At 41.9% G+C, this 21515-nt stretch overlaps 1 protein-coding gene across 4 annotated transcripts in view; it reads right to left on the minus strand.

Annotated features, from left to right (window-relative positions):
• Nucleotides 1-21515, minus strand: part of FAT3 (FAT atypical cadherin 3) — a gene marked incomplete at its 5' end in the record, with an annotated part of 344711 nt that overhangs the window by 15519 nt on the left and 307677 nt on the right. For all 4 annotated transcript variants that reach the window (XM_082011243.1, XM_082011241.1, XM_082011242.1 and 1 more), the window contains 3 exons: nt 6423-6891; nt 14859-15016; nt 15993-16127. In XM_082011243.1, the coding sequence (XP_081867369.1) occupies nt 6423-6891; nt 14859-15016; nt 15993-16127 (762 nt within the window). The remainder of the gene's footprint in view (nt 1-6422; nt 6892-14858; nt 15017-15992; nt 16128-21515) is intronic.

The following is a 21515-nucleotide window of genomic DNA, read 5'->3' on the forward strand; positions in this document are numbered from 1 at the left end:
TAGCCACGTGGCTGTGGACAAAGTGCAATCATAAAGGAAACCCTTTTGGTCAGGAGTGCATCTTGGGTCTAACAAAGAATTTTTATTACACATTTAATTTAATATCCCAGTAGTGTATTATGCATTTCTTCCCACCTGCTCAGCACAAGAGTAATAAGCAAACTTCCCACATCTGAGGACAACAGAGCTGAAGAAAAGGCTCAGCAGGGGATGAAAAAGCCCTTTCAAGCAATCTAGGGTTTGCTCCTATTCACAATGAAAGCACTGGAAGTCTTGGCAATTCATCAACATTTAAGACCATACACTCCATCTGAGTTCCCTCCAAGAGATATGAATATTTCATTTTGCACACTGATGCTGGAAAATGTTGATCTGCATTCTCCAAGGTAGCAAATTTTGTGATGTCACCACTGTATTTTTTCAGAGGGTACCAGCAGAAAAAGAAAAAAAGCTCTGGTAAACCCATCAGCAATGCTGTTGGGATGGGACCACAGCACCCTCAGCAAGTGCCACAACAGCCTGTACCAACAGCTGACCCAAGAGCAACAACAAGCTATGACCAACAATACAGTCCTTTTAGGCTGTATTTACATTAGCAAGCCTTGCAGAGCAACGGCAGCGGGTCTGTGGGGCAAAACAATTGGAGCTGAGGACCCAGCACCCTCAGTGCACAAATTTCAGGGCTTTAGGACCACATTAGCTGCACTCCTTGTGCACGCCTTCCAGCTCAGCACCATCCGGAAGGAAGCCCGGTGCTGCCTTCCAAGACCTCACCTCTCCACAGTGGGAACCAAAGCACAGTGGGAGGGGATGATCAAAAGATTTATGTCAAAACTGACTTGTGATCTAAAACGTTATGTAGACATAGCCCTTTCCTGCTAACACATAGTCTTGGGCTTTCCGGTTGTTCTCTCATGCTCCTCCACTAATCTGAGTCCCCTCTGTGTAGCTGAGTCTCACCTTCTCACTTTGACTCCAACAACTTCTCTTCCTGCCTTGTTGGCATGTCCCTGTCCAGAGGAAAAGGGATTTTTCAGCCCAGACCTTCCTGAAAAGCAACATGCTGTAAGCGAGGACACTACACAGGCTTCCTGCCTCTACCTACACTTGCTTGGCACTTAATAAGCAGAGACAGTGGCAAAAGGCAGGCACGGTGCCACCGGCAGATGGGATGTCGTTACGCAGCAAACATCTCCGTTGGTACCACTGCCAACCTGAGCATCTGAATGTCTGTCTATCCGCAGGTTTACTTGGTTTTATTAAAGAGGATGCTCCAAACTGCTGCCAATTCTTTTTTTGAACGTGTGTGTGCTCTTGTTTCTATCTATCACATGCAGGAGGAGCTGGCTCTTATCTGTTACGTGCTTTGGCTTTTGCATTTGATCTCCCCATGTAGTTTCTTTCCCTGCTGTGCAGCCAGACCTGACAAACTCGAGGGGCTGCCCTTGGCCCTGCTCACATAGCGCTTTATGGCCAGGTAACCGATGAGAAGAACTGAAGGTGAAGAGGAATTCTCCCAGCATTTGTATTTCGGTTTGTTTATAGACATATCAGGCCACCTTCGAGAACTGTGTGTTCTTCAGCCATACATATCCCTGCCACTTCAGATTTAACTTCTCTGTCTTCAAACAGATGATCACCTCTTGACACTAGTTGGTATAAAATGAACCTCAGACTTTGTTAAACTGGTGCTTTCTATGAAAGATTGGCAGGTATGTGCTTTGAAACTGGGAATTTAAAATCCAGTTGTCTAAAAGCATAGCTATAAAAACGAGTAAAAAAACCCTGATTCCCAAAAAGCTTTTAAAAAATTAGCTGATAGGCATTTGGTATGCTCACATTACAGCACACTGGTTTGTTTGTGTGTGAGAAAAAGCAAAATCAAGAACGTAAGACCAGGTCAGTTCGTGACTATGCTATTAATACACCCATCTTTCCCTGATGTCATTCTTACGAACTACCTAATCCTCAAAACCACCTGTGTGTTAATGTTGCCAACATGTTCTAAAACATGTACTAGAACTACCACCTAAGGGCCAGGTTCCATTTTTCCCTCCCTTTGGATTTTAACTCTGATCATAAAAAAAAGAAAAAAAGAAAAAAGGAAAAATGAGGGGAGGAGAAAGCAATGACTTTCCATCCTCACACTGCCCACAGTCCTTGACTCAGGAGATATTTCTGCTCAAATGCTTCATGTTCAGATAAAATCGCCTACTCACATAAGCCATTTACTTCAATCAAAGCCAGATGTATATAGGACTGATCAAATTAAAAGGAAGTAACTGTACTTATAATTGCAGGCTTTACAAGCACGAGGTTTCTCTCTGTGGTTGAAAAGCTTGGCGCAGCGTTCAGATTTGATTACAGTAAAGCTTTCTATTGCTGTGATTGCTCATGTTGTTATTCATGCAGATAAACATACATTTACTATTGGCAGACCTGGTAACGCCACTCTATTATTAAAGTTGTGTGACATTTCCCATTTTAAGACCTCATACTCAGCAGCTTATAGCTTAACCACACTTTAAACACTTGGTTGAATTTTCTTGGGAAATTTCAGTCCAAAGACCCAAGCTGTTTCTGAAAGTCATGCTGTTTGTCAGGTTTCAAAATCCTAACAACTTTCTTTAAAAATAGCTTTACTGACCCATACTTATGGGTAGGGACTGAAAAGTCTGGAAGAATGTGGCCTATATTTCAGGGCTGTGGTTTCTCGTGTCTCCAAGAAAATTGTCCTAAAGCTGTCTTTCTGCTCGGAGCCTCCTGAGCTGTCAGAGCTGGTGAATGCTCATGCCCCTTTCCCAGCCCTTTTTTAGCGCGCATGGGATCTCCCCGCGGGGTCCCTGGGCATACAGCACCCTCTCCCACAGCTTCACCGGCTGACAACGCGGTGCATACACCACTGCCACGGGACTTCACTCAGACCCGCGGGAACACACGAGGGCAAGCAGAAGTTCATGTCGTGGTCGCTTTCTGCTGGCCCAGAAACCAGATTGTGAAAGAAGAGAGGTGCTTCTGTACTCTCAGCGACGTCTCGGAGCATCTGAGGTATCTGCGCGTTCTCCTGCAGGCGTAGGCTCCGGTTTTGTCCTCCCGTTCAGTACGCAGAGAGGTCAGACAGAAGGAGCCGGCATGGGTCAACCAGCCCTGTGCCGCCTCTCCTTTCGGGGCCACGCTTTGCCGTCAGCCCCCAGCCCCGCGCAGCCCACGCACAGCGCTGTCCCCGAGCCAGCCGCTTCGAAGCCGCTGTGGATGTACCCATACGAACCCGAACAGCGGCGGCGTGGAGACGCTGCTAGCGCGGGCAGAGCGTCGCTTTCAGGAATTCCCGAGCCGGGGCTGTAACACTGCCCTATTCCCATAACCGCAGGATGAAGTGGAAGATAATCAGATAATCAAAGGCAGCTTTTTATTAATGGTAAACAGGGCAGTAGCCATTTCTGTGGAAAGGAAGATCTCGCAACAGGAACGTTATTATGGAGGTTTGTGTTTTAGATGATCAAGTTATGCAAATTATATGCAAAACAGGCACGGCCCCTTTGATTTCTGGCACATAGCCAGCAACTCTTTCATGTGTTAACGTTGGGTAACCTTTACTTGACTGTTTTCTTTTAAAGTTAGCTACAAATCTGAGCTTTCTTTTTCTCTCTCTTAATTTCCCTGTAAAGCACAGTAGCGTTTTTGTAAGAAAAAGGATGTTAATAGTGTATGAAATCTGCTCTGTAAAATTCAAATTAGAAGACTTATTTACTAAAACAAATCCTCTCATTATGCCAATTACTTTCTGTTTAGGAAAAGGAACATTATTCTCCAGAAACTTTAGTAGGAGGATAATAGAAAATGTTAGTCAAGAGATCCTGATGCTACTGAATGACCTGGGACTGGGAAAAGGACCTTTGCATGGTATATTTTTGAATGCTTCCCCCTACCAACAAAGAAAAAACCTGCCATTTTCTTTCTTAAGATAAAAAATGAAGACGTAATACTTTTTTTTTCTATTTTAAATGGAAGTCAGCTGCTAACATCTATGTCAGTGAATACAATGGCTGATGATTCTTAAACGCCTGCTGCAATTCGTGGCTCCGCAACCAGCATTTGCAATGCTGCTTCACTCTCCACTCTACGGAATTTAATTACGTGGCCTTTTTGCATATGGAGGACACTAACAACAGAATCGCTTTGCCTGGTGGAAACAAAAATGCCCATACCTTCTCCTTGTGGGCTGGGCTGTAGAACCACCGACGTACAGTCAGGGCCCATTGCGCTGGAATGATGGCTTTATAACAATCCTTTATTTACATACACTGCTGAGGCAGTAAGAACAGCGAACAGATTTTTTAATGGCAGGCAGCCGAAACATCCCCGCAGGGATGTTCCCCCTCACCGAGGCAGGAACACAGGCAAGTTAAATCAGTTCTGTGACTGCTTTCCAGCAGCGAATTACGTTGACATGAAAATGGTGTGTGCCATTCCGGTAATAAAATGGGTCCAACCTTCAGCGCTGCCTGCTTCTCCCCCACCCCACGTCTCCCCTCGGTTTCAGTTGGCATGCACATGGTGCTGGGAAGAAAAGAATTACTGTGAAGTGTTTTGTTAGAAAGGTTTCAATTTACTCATCATGAGATTGCTGAGCAATACTGTAAATAGACTCAAATAAAATCAATAGAAGGAGCAGCTCTCATGCTTCCTAGGATGCTAGCTTGGTGAAAGGTTAACCTCATTTATTAAGTGTAGTGTCTGAATCAAAGCCATGTTATGTCCATGTACATATTACAGCCATATTTCCTAGGGATTTAAATAAACTTGCTTAGCAATTTTTTCAGTGCCTGCACCATCCGTCTGCCTTAGAATGATTTTCTTTTGCCCTTGTTGTGTAGCACTCCTTTTGTGTAGCATTTCCTTCCCTTGGTAAATAAAGACACTTAACCACACACACAAGCAGCAAAATGTGTCCTTGTGCAGCACATCACATCCTGGCTTGCTGGTCCTGCGCTTCATTCCTCCCAACTGTCCTCCCATCTCCTTCCACCGACAGCAAAGCCGTTTTAGCATCCCTGACGCACCCTTTGACCTGGCATGGGAGAAGCGGTGGCTGAATCAAAGCTAAGGATCCAGAGAAGATGCTAGCTGAGATATCTCAACATCAGAAAATTCACATTGTCAGGGCTTACTCTCTATAAGGGCAGGGTTATCCAAATGAGAAACTTCTGACTGTCAGTTTTGCTCAGATCTCAACAGAGTTCAGCCTTGAAAACTAAACTGTTCTAAAGTTTAGGAGGTTTCTAAAGTTTAGAAAAATCTACTTGGGGGAGGGTGATCAGAAAGGAAGTATGAGAACAAGGCTTAAAACAATGAAAAACAGAAATAATAATTATGGGTGCAAGGGAACTGCAAGAACACATTAAAGCAGAAAGCCCTGGGACCGTGGTTAAATGCTCCATAAAAAAAGAGTTTAGTGGGAACTTCCCTAGGGAACCATAACCAAACCCACTGTCAATAAGTGGATGGAAAGCCCTGAACTTGCAGAAGACCTCTCTGTTGAGCATCCTCCTTTTCAGAGGAAGTTTTAGTCTGCCAGAAAAGGTGAGCAGTGCTGCCTGCAAATACAATATGGGGAGCTGGAAGGGAAACCTGTACACTGCAGAGACAGAATAGCCCTGAAGGAAATGTCCTACATGTATGCCGTTTGCCTTTTTCCTGTTAAGATGGTGACTATCCTTACGGTCTAGTAAGTTGTGCACTACACTACTGGGTAGTAAGTCACTGGCACCAAATCACACAAGCCACCATATAACCACTGGATAGGAAACTCCAGCACGAGCACAGTTTAAATCAATCCCCTATAAACTTTGGATAATATTACTTAGACCTTGAAGCATCCAGGCCTCCGAGGAAGCTGTAAAATACATTTCTGGGGGGGGTTTATAATGGGGCGGACTCAGGACTCGGTACTTTCCATGCAGACATGTAATCAAATTACTCACAAAAGGACCAAGGTGTTTGTGGACAGCTCAGTAATTATTTGTGACAGCTTCAGAAACAGAGAAAGGCAGCAGTGCCGTTGCATCTGTGATGGACGTTTGAAATCACCATCTTTGTGTACAGCCTTCGATGCTGTAAATGGATCCTGAAAAATCCAGCTGAGCATTACAGTAATTGTAATACTATTGGTTTCTATAGAAATAGGATTATCCTAAGAGCCAATAAATCAATTTCCTCCTGGAACACTAATGCAATGAGAAGGGGCACCATTTCACCGTTATTTATAAAGCAAACAGCTTTTACACAATTTGCAATACCTATCGGAGTTTTATAGAGTTCACAAGGATTTTTCAAGCACGTTGCTGCATAAAACCATGTCTGGCAATAAATTGTAGAGGAAAATGGGGGGAGGAACCCATCAAGTAATGCAAAATATTTACCACCAGATGGCACGCTGGTACAGGTGCCGCCGTTCTGGCAGGGATGCCTCTCGCAGGCATCGGGGTAGAGGACGCAGCCAAGCTTTAATTCGGTCAGGCCAACCACTTCTGCAAAGCTGCTGCGCTTGTTTTGGAGTGGCAGCTCGTTGTTGTTTAGGACAACTGAATCCAGGCAGCCCTGAAACCCGCTCAAGACCTGCGTTGTTCTCTTGTCGGTCAGGCTGCGGACATTATCCACTTGGACCTGGGCGCCGAAGTAGACGGAGCTATCGGTGCTGAGAGTCTGGAAATAGAGGGGGGCTTTGCGGCGCTCCACGTAGCTGTCGTCCAGGGACAAGCTTGTGAAATTGCGATTCAGCTCCAGGAAGACCGAATGCCAGCTTCCATCATTAACAGCCCTGCCAGAAATCCCCAGGATTCCGGGGCCACTTCCGCAGTCCAACTGGAACCACAGTTTGCCATCGACAATCTGCGGGAGAAAAACAGAAATCAAAGCGCTTCAGGCACTCAGCCATCTCTTAATACGCTCTCATGGAGAACCTGGAAGCACAGAGGACTTCTAGACAGTGTCTACACAGTGTTAAAGCTGCTCTCCTACATGACACTAAAACAGCAAAAAACTGTGCCTTTATCATCAGCAAAAAACATAAGGTGATAAATATTAGCTGTCCTGGTTTCAGTTGGGATAGAGTTTATTTTCTTCCTAGTAGTGGGTGTAGTGCTGTTGTTCTGGATTTAGGATGAGAATAATGTTGGTAACACGCTGATGGTTTAGTTGTTGCTGAGCAGTGCTTACACTAAGTCAAGGGCTTTTCAGCTTCTCATGCTGCCCTGCCAGCGAGGCTGGGGGTGCACAAGAAGCTGGGAGGGGGCACAGCCAGGACAGCTGGTCCAAGCCAGCCAAGGGGATATTCCCTACAATATGTCGTCATGCTCAGTATATAAACTAGGGGGAAAGCTGGCTGTGGCTTGCTGCTCAGAAACTGGCCGGGCATCAGTTGGCGGTGATGAGCAGTTGCATTGTGCATCACTTATTTTGCATATTATTATTATTGTTGTTATTATTATTATTATTATTATTTTCCCTTCCTTTTCTGCCCTATTACACTGTCTTTATCTCAACCCATGAATTTTACTTTTTTTTCCCCCTCTACTTCTCTCCCGCATCCCACTGGGGTGGGTGGGGAGCGAGCGAATGGCTGTGTGGTGGTTAGCTGCCTGCTGGTTTAAACCACAACACAGCCTACTTAGAATCTACCCAAAGCCAGTCACTGCAGACACATTGAAAATATAGAAAAAATACAGATACAGAACACAGGCGAGGCCTGGGAAAACAGTATGGCTCACTGAACAGGCACAGACCCATGCTGTGCTCTTGGCTCCGCTGCTAAGCAGTCGTGTCTCCCTGAGCAAGTCCCACCATCCACCCGTGTACTGCGATTCTGTTACCAGTGGCTGATGCTACCAAAAGGGCAGTCAGGGCAAGTGACCACCTCTGAATATTTGAGAGGCTGGTGGCAAAGTCAATGGCCACTGCTTTCAGCTGGGGATGTTAGGTGCTCTGCTCATGCGCACATCCTGTGCTTCTGTGTCCTTTTGGAGCACCTCAGTGAGGCGCGTATTTGTCCCTAAGCGTCCTAAGTTCAGTTTCTCTAAGTACAACAGTAAGATTCTGGCTGACCAAAAGTCAGTTATTTTCCAAGAATTCTATACTACCTGCTCTGTGGATACCTCACAGATGACATAAGATGGCTCCTACTTTTCTTTCTTTCCTCATATTTATGCTGAGTTCATGGCTTTAGAGGGATTGTCAGGATTTTTCAGGCTCCTTCTTGTCCCTCACCCATCTGAAGTCCTCAGAAAGGGAAAAATCTGTGCTAGCCTGCTGGGGCAGGCAAAGTGCAGAGTGAGGTATGACGTGCTGCTTTCCTGATTAGCAGTTTACCCAAAAATTTTAGGTTTCTCTAACAGATGGCACTTAAGTTTAAAATGGCTGACAAGGCTGGAAATAATTTCTTATGACACATTAATTGGATTGAAGCTCTCCAAAAGCTCTTGCAATTATTTTACCTTTATGACATGCTCTAGGAAGTATTTATTTCTGCAAACCCCATCTCAAGACAGTTCTGTCCCATTATTTATCCCCCTGAAAAGTTCAGGCACTGTGTCTCTTTTCATACTTCCCTGCAGCACACGTTGTACTCTCACTGGTTTATCTGTAACACAACCCTACCGCTCTCCTCCACCAGAGCAGAGTTGACATAGCTGCCAATGCAAGAACCCCCCCGAGCTTCAGTGCCCTGCTAAACTGCCATGGCTAATGCAGATGTGATGTTGCATTGTCTCCATCTGTCTTTGGCCATTTTACTGCCATTTCTGGCATGAGAACTCATTTAAAACTGGGTTAGCTAGAGACATCCCTTGGCATGCGTCTGGACTGGTACTCAAACTCTTCTCTGCCAGGCTCTCCGATGTGGCTTGAAGGTAAATGGGATACTGTTAATCTACAGGAGCAGACTGTGTTGGTGGGTCATTATCAGCATTTTACTGTCCTTGGAGGTTCACAAAACTACCTGGAGAAAAACTGAGGGTAAAATCTTGACTTCTGATGATCTCTCGACTTCATTCTCCTTTCCAGTCCTCAGACTCTTGACCAGCTGAATTTAACTGGGCTGTGACCTCAAGCCAAGTCACACTGGGTAGTTGGTGTGTAAACCACATCACTCCACCGCTCTGCAATTGCTTGGATGGGGTGGACACAGATATGCTAGAGCACATGACAAGCTCCTTATAAATGCCAGCTACCTACTTACCCTGCGTGACATGAGAGGTGTAGAGGGATACACATGCAGAAAGAGCCAGAAGGGCAAGAATTAGCCCCTGCTATGGGCATCTCACTATTTTGAAGTCCTTGAGCTGTAGGACATAATGAAACTGAGAAGAAGTGACATCTATGATTCTAATACAACATGCTTGTGGGGTGGGTGTTGCTTGGTACTCCTACAGCTCAATCAAAAAAGGCTAAAGGATGTATAGAAAAATATGTCTGGATCGTTGTTAATTAAAAAATATTTTCTTACAGGACTCAAACTCAGCTGCAATCTATTTCTGTAGATTGCAATTGGGCCTATTAAGGCATCTGCTCAGGAGGAATCTCAGTAAACAAGATGTCCTGATAAACTGAGTTGGTTTCTCTCCAGAGATGAAGCAATAGTTTCTTTTCTCCCTGTGCAACAAAATAGTCCACAAACCTTGAAGGTACTGCTCAGAAAGTGTGGTCTGGCTCAACAGGAATACAAATCAAAGAGAAAAATACATGTCCATGTGTTACACTTTGAAAAACAGCCATCATCGGATAAACAGTTAACTTGCTTCTTATTCAAAAGGCTTTTTCCTATGGAAACTGTTCTACTGATTGTGTATAATGTACATATACCTCCCCTAAGACTACTTATACCCTGAAGGACCTACTGCCTGCATGTCTATTACCCTTACTCACAGAACATGCTTTTCCAATTATCTTTATAAATACACCACCACATGTGAGCACCTGGGATAAATATTACACCATTTGTATACGGGAAACAATGATCTAAAAGATTTGCCATTAAAGTATGTTTTATATATCCTTCTCATCTGCTTTTATTTCTTTTTACCAGCAGATGATCTGACATATACTGTAAATATATATTGTCTGGAAGGCTATGTTTTCTTCCTTTTATTAAGCACCAGTAACCTCTACCTCAGGCTAGAGTGAAAGATGGAAAGGATGGTCTGATGCTTAAAGTACTGGCCTAAGATATGATAGATATGCATGGGAATCCACACTCTGCAACACTCTTCCTCTGGGATCTCAAGCAAGTCATTAGTTTCAGGTCTCCATCAGTAAAAGAGGGATAACGTAATTTCCCTACCTCACACCAGTGCTTTACAGGTACATACATTAAAGACTGTGACATGCCCGGATACCCCTAGCAATGGGACCATAAAAATACTTTCATTAATCAGATGGTCGCAGGCCTTGCTGTAGCAGGGCAGGGAGGAAATATTTGTCCCCTGCTGGCCTCATGCCTCTAGAAGGAGAGGGAAGAGGAGGAACAGCCTGCAAGGAGCGGGGGCTGCAAAGGGCTCCTGTCCTGCCTATTTAGCAGCTAGGCTGTCTGGGCAGGGAGGAGAAGGGTCCTCCACTCAACAGGGCAAAACGATGTCTCCACTCCTAAGCATGGAGAATTCAACCATAGATCTTTGATTCAGCAATTAATCCCTGGTGTTCCTGTGATTCTCCATAACTGCCTGTGATGTCAGGGACGCTGTTCCATCCTCAGAGGGGGCTCTTTGGTACCAAGAAAAGCTGAACTTCAAGTTAACTTCTTACTAAATGAGGTACATCCAAGCAAGTAGTATGGAAATCCAAGGAATGGCCAATGCTGTTGTCCAAGCTCAGCAGTTATCCAGACAACAACCTCAGGGGGATGACTGCTCTGGTTGAAGACTGGCAGCATCAGACTCTCGGTTCAGGACTGAAGGTGTGGCAGTGCTTTTTTCTTCATCTATGTGACGTAACACAGCAGAGAGCTTGAGTTACTCCATCTCACAGCAGAGAGATGCAAACTCTGCAACCACTCACTAATGCAGCCTACGACACCAGCAGAGACCCTCTGCACCACGATCAGAGCAGAGAGACACTGCTTCATCCTAGTTGGGAAGACAACTCCCACCAAGCTTCCACCTCTCAGAGGTTTCTGGGCTTAGTTACAGTATCTCTCATTATAGCTATTATGACAGTGAGGTTAATGCATATTTAATCATGTATGCTCTTACAGACACAAAATTCCTCACCTGTAGAGAAGCACATAGAACAGAGAAGGCTCCAAAAGCTGATGCAATCTGTTACATTTCAACAGTTCCATTCAGTGAACAAAATGGAGCCAAACACATAGTGTAAATTATATTAGAATATTAGCCTGGCTAAGATGTTTGGCTAAAATCCCTATTTGTGTACCAACAAAGGTAATAAAATGATCAAATGGTTCTTTTGAGACCACCTTAGGCTCACACAGTCCATCTGCAGTCACACACCATGGATATAGCATGCTGCCTACTAACCTATCTGGGGAAATATTTCGTTAGCCGAATTGCATTTCAAGTTCGTTTGTGTAAAACGGTATATTTAATTAAAATATTACTCATTTCAACTCCAGCCATAACTGGGATCATATCCAAGCTTCAATCTTATCCAATATAAGCCATGCAGCAATAATGCATTGAAATGTATAATATACACTTAACTAAACCATGCAAAGTTTTACATTAACTGCCTGGACAGAAGGATGTATGCTTGCCTTTTACTATTTAACAGCTGTATTTCTGGCATGACAGGAAAGTTTTTCTTTACTTATTGCTAATCCTTTAAATTTCACAACACAAGCTGAATCTCCATTATATTCCTTGGAAAAAAAAAGTTATCGAATTCTCTTCTGCAATGGCCTTGTAATGCTTTACATTGAGAAATCTTACTTTTCCCAGATAGACGTTACATGGGAAAAAGGAAATGGTGATACCATTTTTGGTACACATAAACTTTTCAAAGGAAGGAAAAAAAGGCCATCGACCTGCATCTCATTTTGCTCCAATTGTCTTAAAAGCAAAAGCACGTAACGAAAAAAATGGCCAACCTCTCAAAATCGATGGATGAGTTGCTTTATTTGAAACAGCTGAATAAATAACACCGTTATTATATTGTATCAACACAGTGTAGCTGGTAGGCTTTCAGCAAAGTAGTAGACAAGCAGTTTGCTCTACGGAATTGATTAATCATCCAAGAAGGACACCATGTTATGGTTATGAAATATTTCCATCCCTGGAGTTATCACAAATGTATGAGCTCCCAAAATTAAGCTGGTCATTTAAACACTGAAAACCATATTGCAGCATTAATTTTTAAATAGACTGCAATGGGGGAGACTTGCTTCAAAAAAAATCAATGCCACTATATGCCCCAACAGTGGTGTTTTCTGCCCGTTCTCCCACGGGCTCACACTATGTGGTGGGTCTAAATGTCTTCCACCTCTGCCTTTGTTTGGAGCTCAGTGATGTTGCTGGGCCCTCTGGTGCTAATCCGGCAGACACTTAAGTACATGCTTAAAATTAAGGTGAGTAGTTCCAATTGCCTTCAAATACAGGAAGTTAAGCAAGTGATTAAGTGCTTTGCTGGAGTGATGCCAGAGTGTTCAAAAGAGCACAAGATCCCATCTTTTATCCTCTATTTGGAAAGCTTCTCCTCGTGTTTAATTTAATTGAAAGCAATGATCAAATGATAACAACTTCACATTTATAGACCTCTAATTAATCTACTTAATGGCCTCATTTCTGAGCGCTTCCCTATCTCACAACATATATACCTGGTTAAAAAAAAAAAACAACAAAAAACCCCCAAACTTAAAAGGCCTTACCTCTGGTTTATAAATGAAAAAACATATGCTTAGAAAGTCTAAGGGTAACTTGTTTGAAAGCATCTCAGTTAGGGATTCTCAAAGTGCAGGTCATGAGGCAGCTGCCATCCCAGAAGAGACCTGCTATGGCTACATCCCTTGAGCATAATGCCATTCATCTGCCTTAGAGCACTTTTGTGAGAGCTTAGTCTGATGTTCCTCTGCTAAATGAGCTTCACAAACAGAACTCTAGCAACTCCTAATCTTTTAAGTGATGCTATTTCTTCAAAAAACATGTTGAATGTAATGCTTTACTTTTCTTTAAGCCCTGTGCTTATAGAAGCCACGGGCCAGACCTGGGAAAAGGATGTACCCACTAAGTACTGCATGAGATGGGTTCAGAGCTGGAAATCCTTTCTTAGAGGTAGGAAGCAAAAAAGAGTATGACCTGGAAGTTGGCCACTGAGATTGGAGCATAGTAGCCACAGCTCTTGTCACTATTCCTTCAAGTGTTATTTTTTCCACCCAGTATCTTTCAAAGCAAAATAGTTAGGTGATTGTTTGAAGTGGTGACTGAAAACACATAATTCCTACCCCACAACTAAAACCTCATCCCTGGTGACTGCAATGAGGGGCTCTCGTATTTAATTTTTTGTAATAGCATGAATTTTCCTCTTTTGGCAGCAAAACTTCCCAGCTTCAACTGTAGATTTCCACTCAGTTGCCCATGACCTGATCTGCTGATAGTTTTATACACTAAACTCTAACAAAAGAAATTCTCTTACCATTCTAACTCCATTTCAGTCTGTCTCCGTATCACCTCCTGTTGTTTTCAAGTGGCACCTTTCACCAGGGCCATTTGTGTTTTTTTAAAAGCATTTTTCAAAACTACAAAATTGCAAACATTCCCTACTGATATATGCTAAGATCAACCGTGATGAAGACTTCAAAGAGGGTCTTCAAGCCTGCAGTTTTGTTTTGCTTTTTTGAACAAAAAAATATACTGAAAAGTTCAAACTGTGCATTTCTACATGTCTCAAAGCAGAGCTTAATTGTCTTGCACAAATCTGAACAGCACTGAGAGTCGCCAGTGAATGACAGACAGTACTTCTGCTCATGAAATATTTCATTCTAACGGCTATAAAATTATTTGTTGCCCATTAATAACTCATCTAGTGATTTTAACATTACCCAAGCATTCAGCCAAAAGAACTATAAAGATTGCAAATACAGACACAAAAGGCTCTGTGCCATTTCTCCCACTGCTGAATTACAGGACATGGCCAAGTTACAAAAGTCAATGTCTTCATTTTGTACCTTAGAGGCTCTAGCAGAAACACTATACATACAGGCTCTTGGATGAGCCTAGCACTCCCTTTCCATCCAGCAGATATTTGCCATTCCACAGAAAAGCAACAAAGAACAAAAATGCATGGAGAGCTTATCAATTAAATATTGATTAGATATCAATCTCCAGCTACCCCATGCCTCTCTCGACAACTAATCTTAATTCACAGAGTTCAGAAATCTTCACATTCAGTAGGAGACACGTTCTAAGCAGTTGGTTTCTGGAATTAACTTGACAGCAGTGAGGACATATCCTCTAACAACAGGCACGGACACAGGGGAAGAAAAGCTATTTTGGCATGCATCGTTTTGACTATATGGTCATCTAAATGGACAAATCTTACATCTCGTGCACACTGACTCCTGCATGCAGGCACACATAATGTTTTTATAATGAACAGCACCCAGTGGAGCGTTTTCCAAGTAAAGTACCACTAATAAGCTGCTTTTTTGATTGCTGTTGTTGCTGCCATTGTTGAAATTGCTGTTTTTCCCTGTTAACATGAAATAGATCAGACTCCAGCTGATCAAAAAATCAAATTGATTTGATCTTCTCAAACTCCAGCTGAAATGAGAACATCATTCCCTAAATCAAGAGCCAACAGAAAACATATAATCAAGAAAAACAACTGCGTAAAAAATAAGTGATTTTAATTACCTTCAGAATTATACAGGGATTTGCTCTGGTGTACATTATAATCCCATTGCTTTGCAGGGTTCGCAGACGGAGAGCCAACTTGAATTCCTCTTTCTTGCTATTTTCAGAAACTCGGTATTTAATGTAGCTATTCCCAGCAAAGCTAAGGGAAGTGTGGCCTGAAATAACCATTTTGAAAAGACACATGTTCTTTTAGTGACACATAAAATAATCCCTCAACTGTCAAGTTAATTAAAGAATTTATAGAGCTAATGAGAACGTCTTGGAATAAATAAATAAAACCTAACTTTGATGGGAAAAAAAGCTGGCACCTCCTACAAAAACATATTGTATTTTTTTAAAAATTATTTTTCAGGGAATGGAGGAACGTTCTATTTCTCCACATTTATAAAAAAGAGAGGTTTCTGCAAGTATGCAGCATTTTTAAGGTTATACACCCCCTTGGCACCTATGTCGCCTCACTGATAACAGAGGGAGTCAGAGATGACCATGCCTGTACATCAAGCAGTTGAGTTATGGATATAAAGTTAGCTGTGGGCAGATGCCAGCCAAACCCTTGCAATGAGTTCTCTGCAACCACTGCCCAAGACCACAGCGATACAACTCGGTATCTGCTGTTTTCATCAGGGAAATAGCACATGTCTGCTGTCATGCAGCCCTAGATTCACTGAAGTCAACAGAAAGCTCCACTTCACTGTCTTTCTGCCCGGCTCTTCGTATCCCAGGGAACAACACGGCTGCAGAGAACTAAAAAATGTCCTGAAACTTTCTTCTTGGGGTGGTGTGGTGTTTTCATTAAACACTTGAATTTTGGTAATCTATATCATGAGCAGAAGAGTTAATTACAGAGCTTTGCCCATGGCAGGAAAACATCTGGCATAACAGTCTTGTTTTCTCAGCAGCCTGTTTTACTGATCTGGGATTCAATCAAGTCAGTGGGAATTTCCCAATGGAAACTGGATCACGGTCTTCATACAGCCCCATAGCCAAATATTTTACAGGGCTTATAAACAGATAAGCCAAGTGCCAGTGTTGAGATGGGTTAAGCAGCATGTTTTCTGTTGACTTCAGTGGCACCTCCACGACAGAATGAGAATGGCAGCGTCAAACCGCCTTTACCACTGTGACATGCACCTGAGCATTCGCCAAGCTTTCCCGGTGGGCACTGGCAGATGAATGGTCTCCGGTTAGCTTCATAGCCCACACACTGCATGTCCCCTGGGCACGGCTTCTCCAGGCAAGGGTCGTTAGACCCTGGGCAGAGTCCTCCTGCAGGAAGTTAAAATACCGTCAGGGATACACAGTGTAAAGCATGATCTTCAGCAATATGAGAGTAATGAAAGACAATTATTGATCTCACACTTCAGTATAAGCAAAGAATGGCTTAATAATAGTAACAAAAAACCCCCAACACCTTCATGGAAGAGACGTCCTTTGGACAAATACACAGCAAAACCATTATGGTTCTTCTTCAAAGGCCACCCTAAACTCCATGGCAACATATTATAAAAAACAACTATTATGAGCAGTAACTGGCTTACAATTTGTGTTGTGACTCTCAGGCCATTTGTTTTCTCACAAAGCCTCCTGCACAGGGGATTTAGAGATATGAGAAAACAAATGACTTGAAGCTATGCACTCCTTTTGCCCCAGCACACCCATGAGAAGCAAATTTAAGGAGGCAGAGTTCCCCAGGAGACAAAATAAGAAAAAGCCATTTCTGGGCTAGACAGTTACAGTTGGACTTTTCATCCTCATACTCACAGGACACACTGCCAACCTGATCATACAGCATAGGCAAACTTGCTCTGTCCCCATGTTCCTCCTGAGATTTCTGAGATCTCACACCCTATCGTGCACATTGCCCAGGCTGACAAAACCTATCCGCCTTTCTTCTGGTTGTGACTACAGAAGTCCTGTTCGATCTGGAACTCCAGATGTCCAGGGAAAAAGAAGAAAAAAGGAAAAAGTGGATTACTTGCTCTGGACACTAAGAACTCAAAGTGAAGAAATTTTGAAAATCAAAAATAAGTTGACTGTATTTCTTGACATTACCTAATTAAAGAAAGAAGAAGCTTAATAGCCAGTTGCAATTTATAATTATAAATTGGGCAAAACATCCATGTGCTTTTGTATTTAGGGAAGAGCATAATTTGAATAAAGTTATTTTGAATGCTAGTGTCAACTCTTTCCTAAAGATCTTTTATTAGACCTATCATTAAATGGAATCTAATCTTGCCTAAGAATAAGTGAACTCAGAACTTCTACAAACTTCATAAGCGAAGTAATCTGAAAGGACAGATGAATACTGAGTTTTAAATTTGCTTAAAATACTTACGCAACACAATTACATTAAGGTTCTTCAAAACTTTCTGAATTCTTAACATCTATCAAGCTGAGCATGTCAAGGGCTTACTTTAAAGCCTGTCAATGTCAAAGCAACTTCTTGTATTCCATGGGGTTTGGCTAAAACTTCGATGTAAGTTCTAAAAGTATCTAAATAAATCTGTTTTGATTGCCCTAATCTTAAAAGATTTGCAAACACTGTCTACAATAAAGCAAAACATGATATAACTACTGCTGCTTAAGATATGAATTCTCATGAATATACGACTTCCACAACAGTTAGCGTTTTCTTGGTTGCAATAAGGAACTTTGTAGATGCAGGGTCAGCTTCTACCTTTGGACATATGTGTGCAGCTGCTATGAAAGTAGCCCTTAAGCGCAAGAAAAAAGGCACTCCTGCTCTTGCTTCGGTTGATTTGCAGCCAGAGCTTGAACAGAGGGAGAGCCAGTTGCTGGGAATGGACAGGCATCTCTTGTTTTGCTTATCAAATTCATTTACTTAATACATGCAGGCAATGATTTTAACAATAAAAAGTCAGCACCTTCCTACCCATCACTTTCTGAATATTGGCAGTTCTTGTTTATTGCAGGACCCTTATCATATCCAAAAACTATTTTTTGAGCGTATGTATTTTATTTACAATTTATAAAGGAAGAAATCAACTTGTCATAGAGTGTATCTCCGAAAGTAATGAAAGAAAGAATCTTATTGCTCTCACACTTTAGTACAAGCCAAGAAGGGCTCACAGCTGAAATTACCCGGCACTGTAAGTATTTTCTGGAAAAAGAAAAATTACTGCTGTAGGTTTCAAAGTGGACATGGGCTGACTACAAATATGGCAATGGCTGTAAATGTCTTGCTTGATGTACAGCACAGTCAATTTAATCTTTAACATCCTCCCCTCCTTTGTCAAACATTTGTTTGAGAGGTCTATGCAGTAAACGATTTACAGTACTGCCTGTAGCACTGTTAGAAAATGATGCATGGTAATCTTTATTAATCAATTTAGTAGGTAACATTAACAGGGGTAACAGCTGCAATATACAGTCATACTTTAAGTCTTATAGGATCAAGAAACAAATGTTATTTAATAGGTTTCTGCACTGCAGAACTATATTCTATTTAAATCTATGGTCTGCAGAATTTAACAGAGAATATGATGTTTTCCATAGCTTTATTTTTAGGAAAAAAACCCTCATTCTTTGGAATTCCATGGCAAGTAACAATTATTTCTGAAATTATAACAGGTGGTTAAATACCCTATAGGCTGCCATGTTATCTTCTACTTGGTTCTTTCGGCTATTTTAACTCATTCTTATGTGACAAATACACAGCATTCTGCTGTACGTAGAATATATCTCTTCTCTGAACACACTTCAGCCCTTTGTGAGGCTGTAATTCAAGTGAGCCTCTGTGTAGCTGACAGACAGGTCATTTGGACAAAAGCCCCACAGCTCGTCAGTGTGCAGCAGAAAGGGACACTGAGATTTCCAAATCTGGCTCCGCAAATTTTCACAACCCCTAACCTATGACTGCATCTTTGACATGAAGCAATAAAACAATAGCTTATTTCGTTATCCATCTCTGCCAGTTTTTTTAGCTGATTCAAGCTCCGATTTGTACTTCAGAGTCATTCTTCCACAGCCAAAAAAATATATGAAAGGATCTAACATATTTAGTGCAGCTGTGGAGATACACTAAAGAACTGCTTATCCTGGCAGGCCAAGAACAGTTCTGGTAAACTACAAGCAAATCAACTTTTTATTCATCCTGCTGCAGCAGGACTTCATATCTCTCACAAAAGTTTTAAAATATTCAGACTTGGGAGAAGAAATGTTTTATGCCTGTCTGTATGGTTATAAGTACGTAAGCTACAAAACTGCATTATCGCACTGCCCTAGCTAACACACATTTTCAGGCTGATTTCACAACTATGCGGAGCAAAATTGTGAAATCATTCAAGGTTATGTTGTCCACATCAAGATTTACAGTCTGAGTTTAAACAGAATTATTCTAATGTTGCATTTCCACTCCAAAGAACAGTCTATTTACCATCCGGTAAGGGATTCAAGAAATATGGATTTGAATGGATCTTTTTTTTCTGTACGCAAGTCCAGACAATCCATGGCATTCCCTTAAAACTCACATTAGTATTAATAAAGTTGTTCTCTACAAGGTATCACAGAGATACATGGGCTAGCATCAACTAGTGCATGGCAGGAAAAGGTGGAATAGACCCAACTTGACTTTGACAGATCATCTTCAGTTTAATACTCTAAAAAAAGGTAAAAGTATTACCATTACTGAGGAAGAAAACACTCTTCCATTGCAAACTGAGACATTTATTTAATTCTTGTCCATCCAAAGAAGAATCACTTGCAGGAATATAAATAGGTTTTGAAAATTGAGTGCTTCAACAATTTTAACTTGAGCTTTGAGATATTTGGTGTATTTCTGTAAGTCCATTCTCCTGAATCTGTATGAATATATTAAAAAAAAATTCTCTCACTTGCAAAAAAAAGCTTGAGAGGTGACTCCTTGAAAGTCAAAGTCCAAGAAAGCAAATAAAGCAAAGCTCCAAACTGTTACCTTTGAAACAGTTGAATAATTAGCTTAGTGGGGAGGGAGGACAGCCCACTCATGAGCTGCCATTTGTTTTTATGTTTCGAGCATGGTGGCCAGGTACTATAAGCAAAGATTATTGTATACATACAAGTGCAGATACCACAAACTTGGTTCTGCACAAGTCAGCCATGGGTTTCAGATCACTCACGTGGCTCTGGAAAAATGTGTGTCACACTGCATGTCCTAGTGAATCAGATTTTCCCCCAGTTTTGGAAGGTCTGAGACATCTGACCTCTTCCATCCACTCCTTGATCACATCTTCCCTTAAGAGGCCTTAAGTGATAGACAGCAATTCCCACTCGCCCTGATTCTACAGTCATGCCCCCACTTTATGCTTCAGATGTGTAGATGTGGCACTTACTGACATGGTTTAGTGGTGGACTTGGCAATGTTAGGTTTACAGTTGGACTCGACGATCTTAAGGGTCTTTTCCAACCTAAATGATTCTATGGTTCTATGATTTAGATCTTCCACGTTTTATATGAGATTGTGCATTTTCAGCGTGGGCCTTAAAATGGGGGATATTCGCAGGCAGAAACATCTCTTCTTACACAAGTGCAATGTTAAAAGGACTACAGCCAAATCAAATCTATCAAATTTTCTGCAGCTCTTTGTTCCCAAGCACAGGCAGGACACCTTCTTCTCCAGTATTCCTGGCTATCTTGCCAGGACAACTCAGGGCTCATTGCTATGTGTGTGCTTCCTGAAAATGGGAAAAGTGGTGTTGTACACAAAGGAATCAGGTTGCCAATGCCCAGTCCTGCAAAACATTCAGAACTCTTAAATTTAAGAGGTGTTCTGTGGAGCTGACAACACAGACCACCTTTCAAGATTAGGTCCTGTATTAACAGCAGATCTTATAATGCATCATAGCCTATGATCTCCTTTTGCCAGAACATTTACAAAATGCTAGAAGTGGTTCCATAAAGTCTGAATTGCCTGGTTTCACGAGAAAGTGGTCCAAGACTGATATTCACTTGATTAAATAATGTGGATGTGTCTGCACTTTTGCTGAACATTTCTAGGTCTATTAGAAAAATTCTTTCAAACTATTAAGCCAGAACCATATTAAAGACTTGAAATGGAATTCATCTCATCTAACTTTAGGGCATGATTCATCTGACTGATTTTAGACATCTAGGGATAGATGTATCACATCATTAAAAATACCTCATTCTTTCCACTGTCTGCAAATGGGTCCTGGAGTGACCAGCTCAGAGGTAGATATATACCCACATTTGTCAAGATGATTTCAATCCAGCCCTCTCCCATAAACATATTAATGAAACCTCACTTTTGTAAGATTATAATGCAGAACAACTCTATAGCAAAGTAGTCCCAACAAAACTTGCTTCTTCCCTGCATCTTTGCCTCAACACAAAAGAATTACTTTGCATAACGAAAAAAATAAAAATACAGAATAGATTTTTGCTTCTGAAAAATGAGAATGTCATGAGAATTATTTTACACAAATATATTTATTCTGGTTCTCCTATCTTCATTTCCCACAAGCACTGACAGATGTTTGCATACCTCACGTCATGTGATGGGGGACTGGCCATTGCATAGCCCCTATAGCCACACTGAAACAAACCCCAGTTTGTTACAATATTTTTCATGCAAACACAAGCAGATGAGTCGGAAATCTAAGGAGACCGTCTGTTATTGGGAAACTCTTTAGTTAA

The sequence above is a fragment of the Phaethon aethereus genome (genome assembly GCF_964289735.1).
Source record: "Phaethon aethereus genome assembly, chromosome: 1".
Classification (NCBI taxonomy): domain Eukaryota; kingdom Metazoa; phylum Chordata; class Aves; order Phaethontiformes; family Phaethontidae; genus Phaethon; species Phaethon aethereus.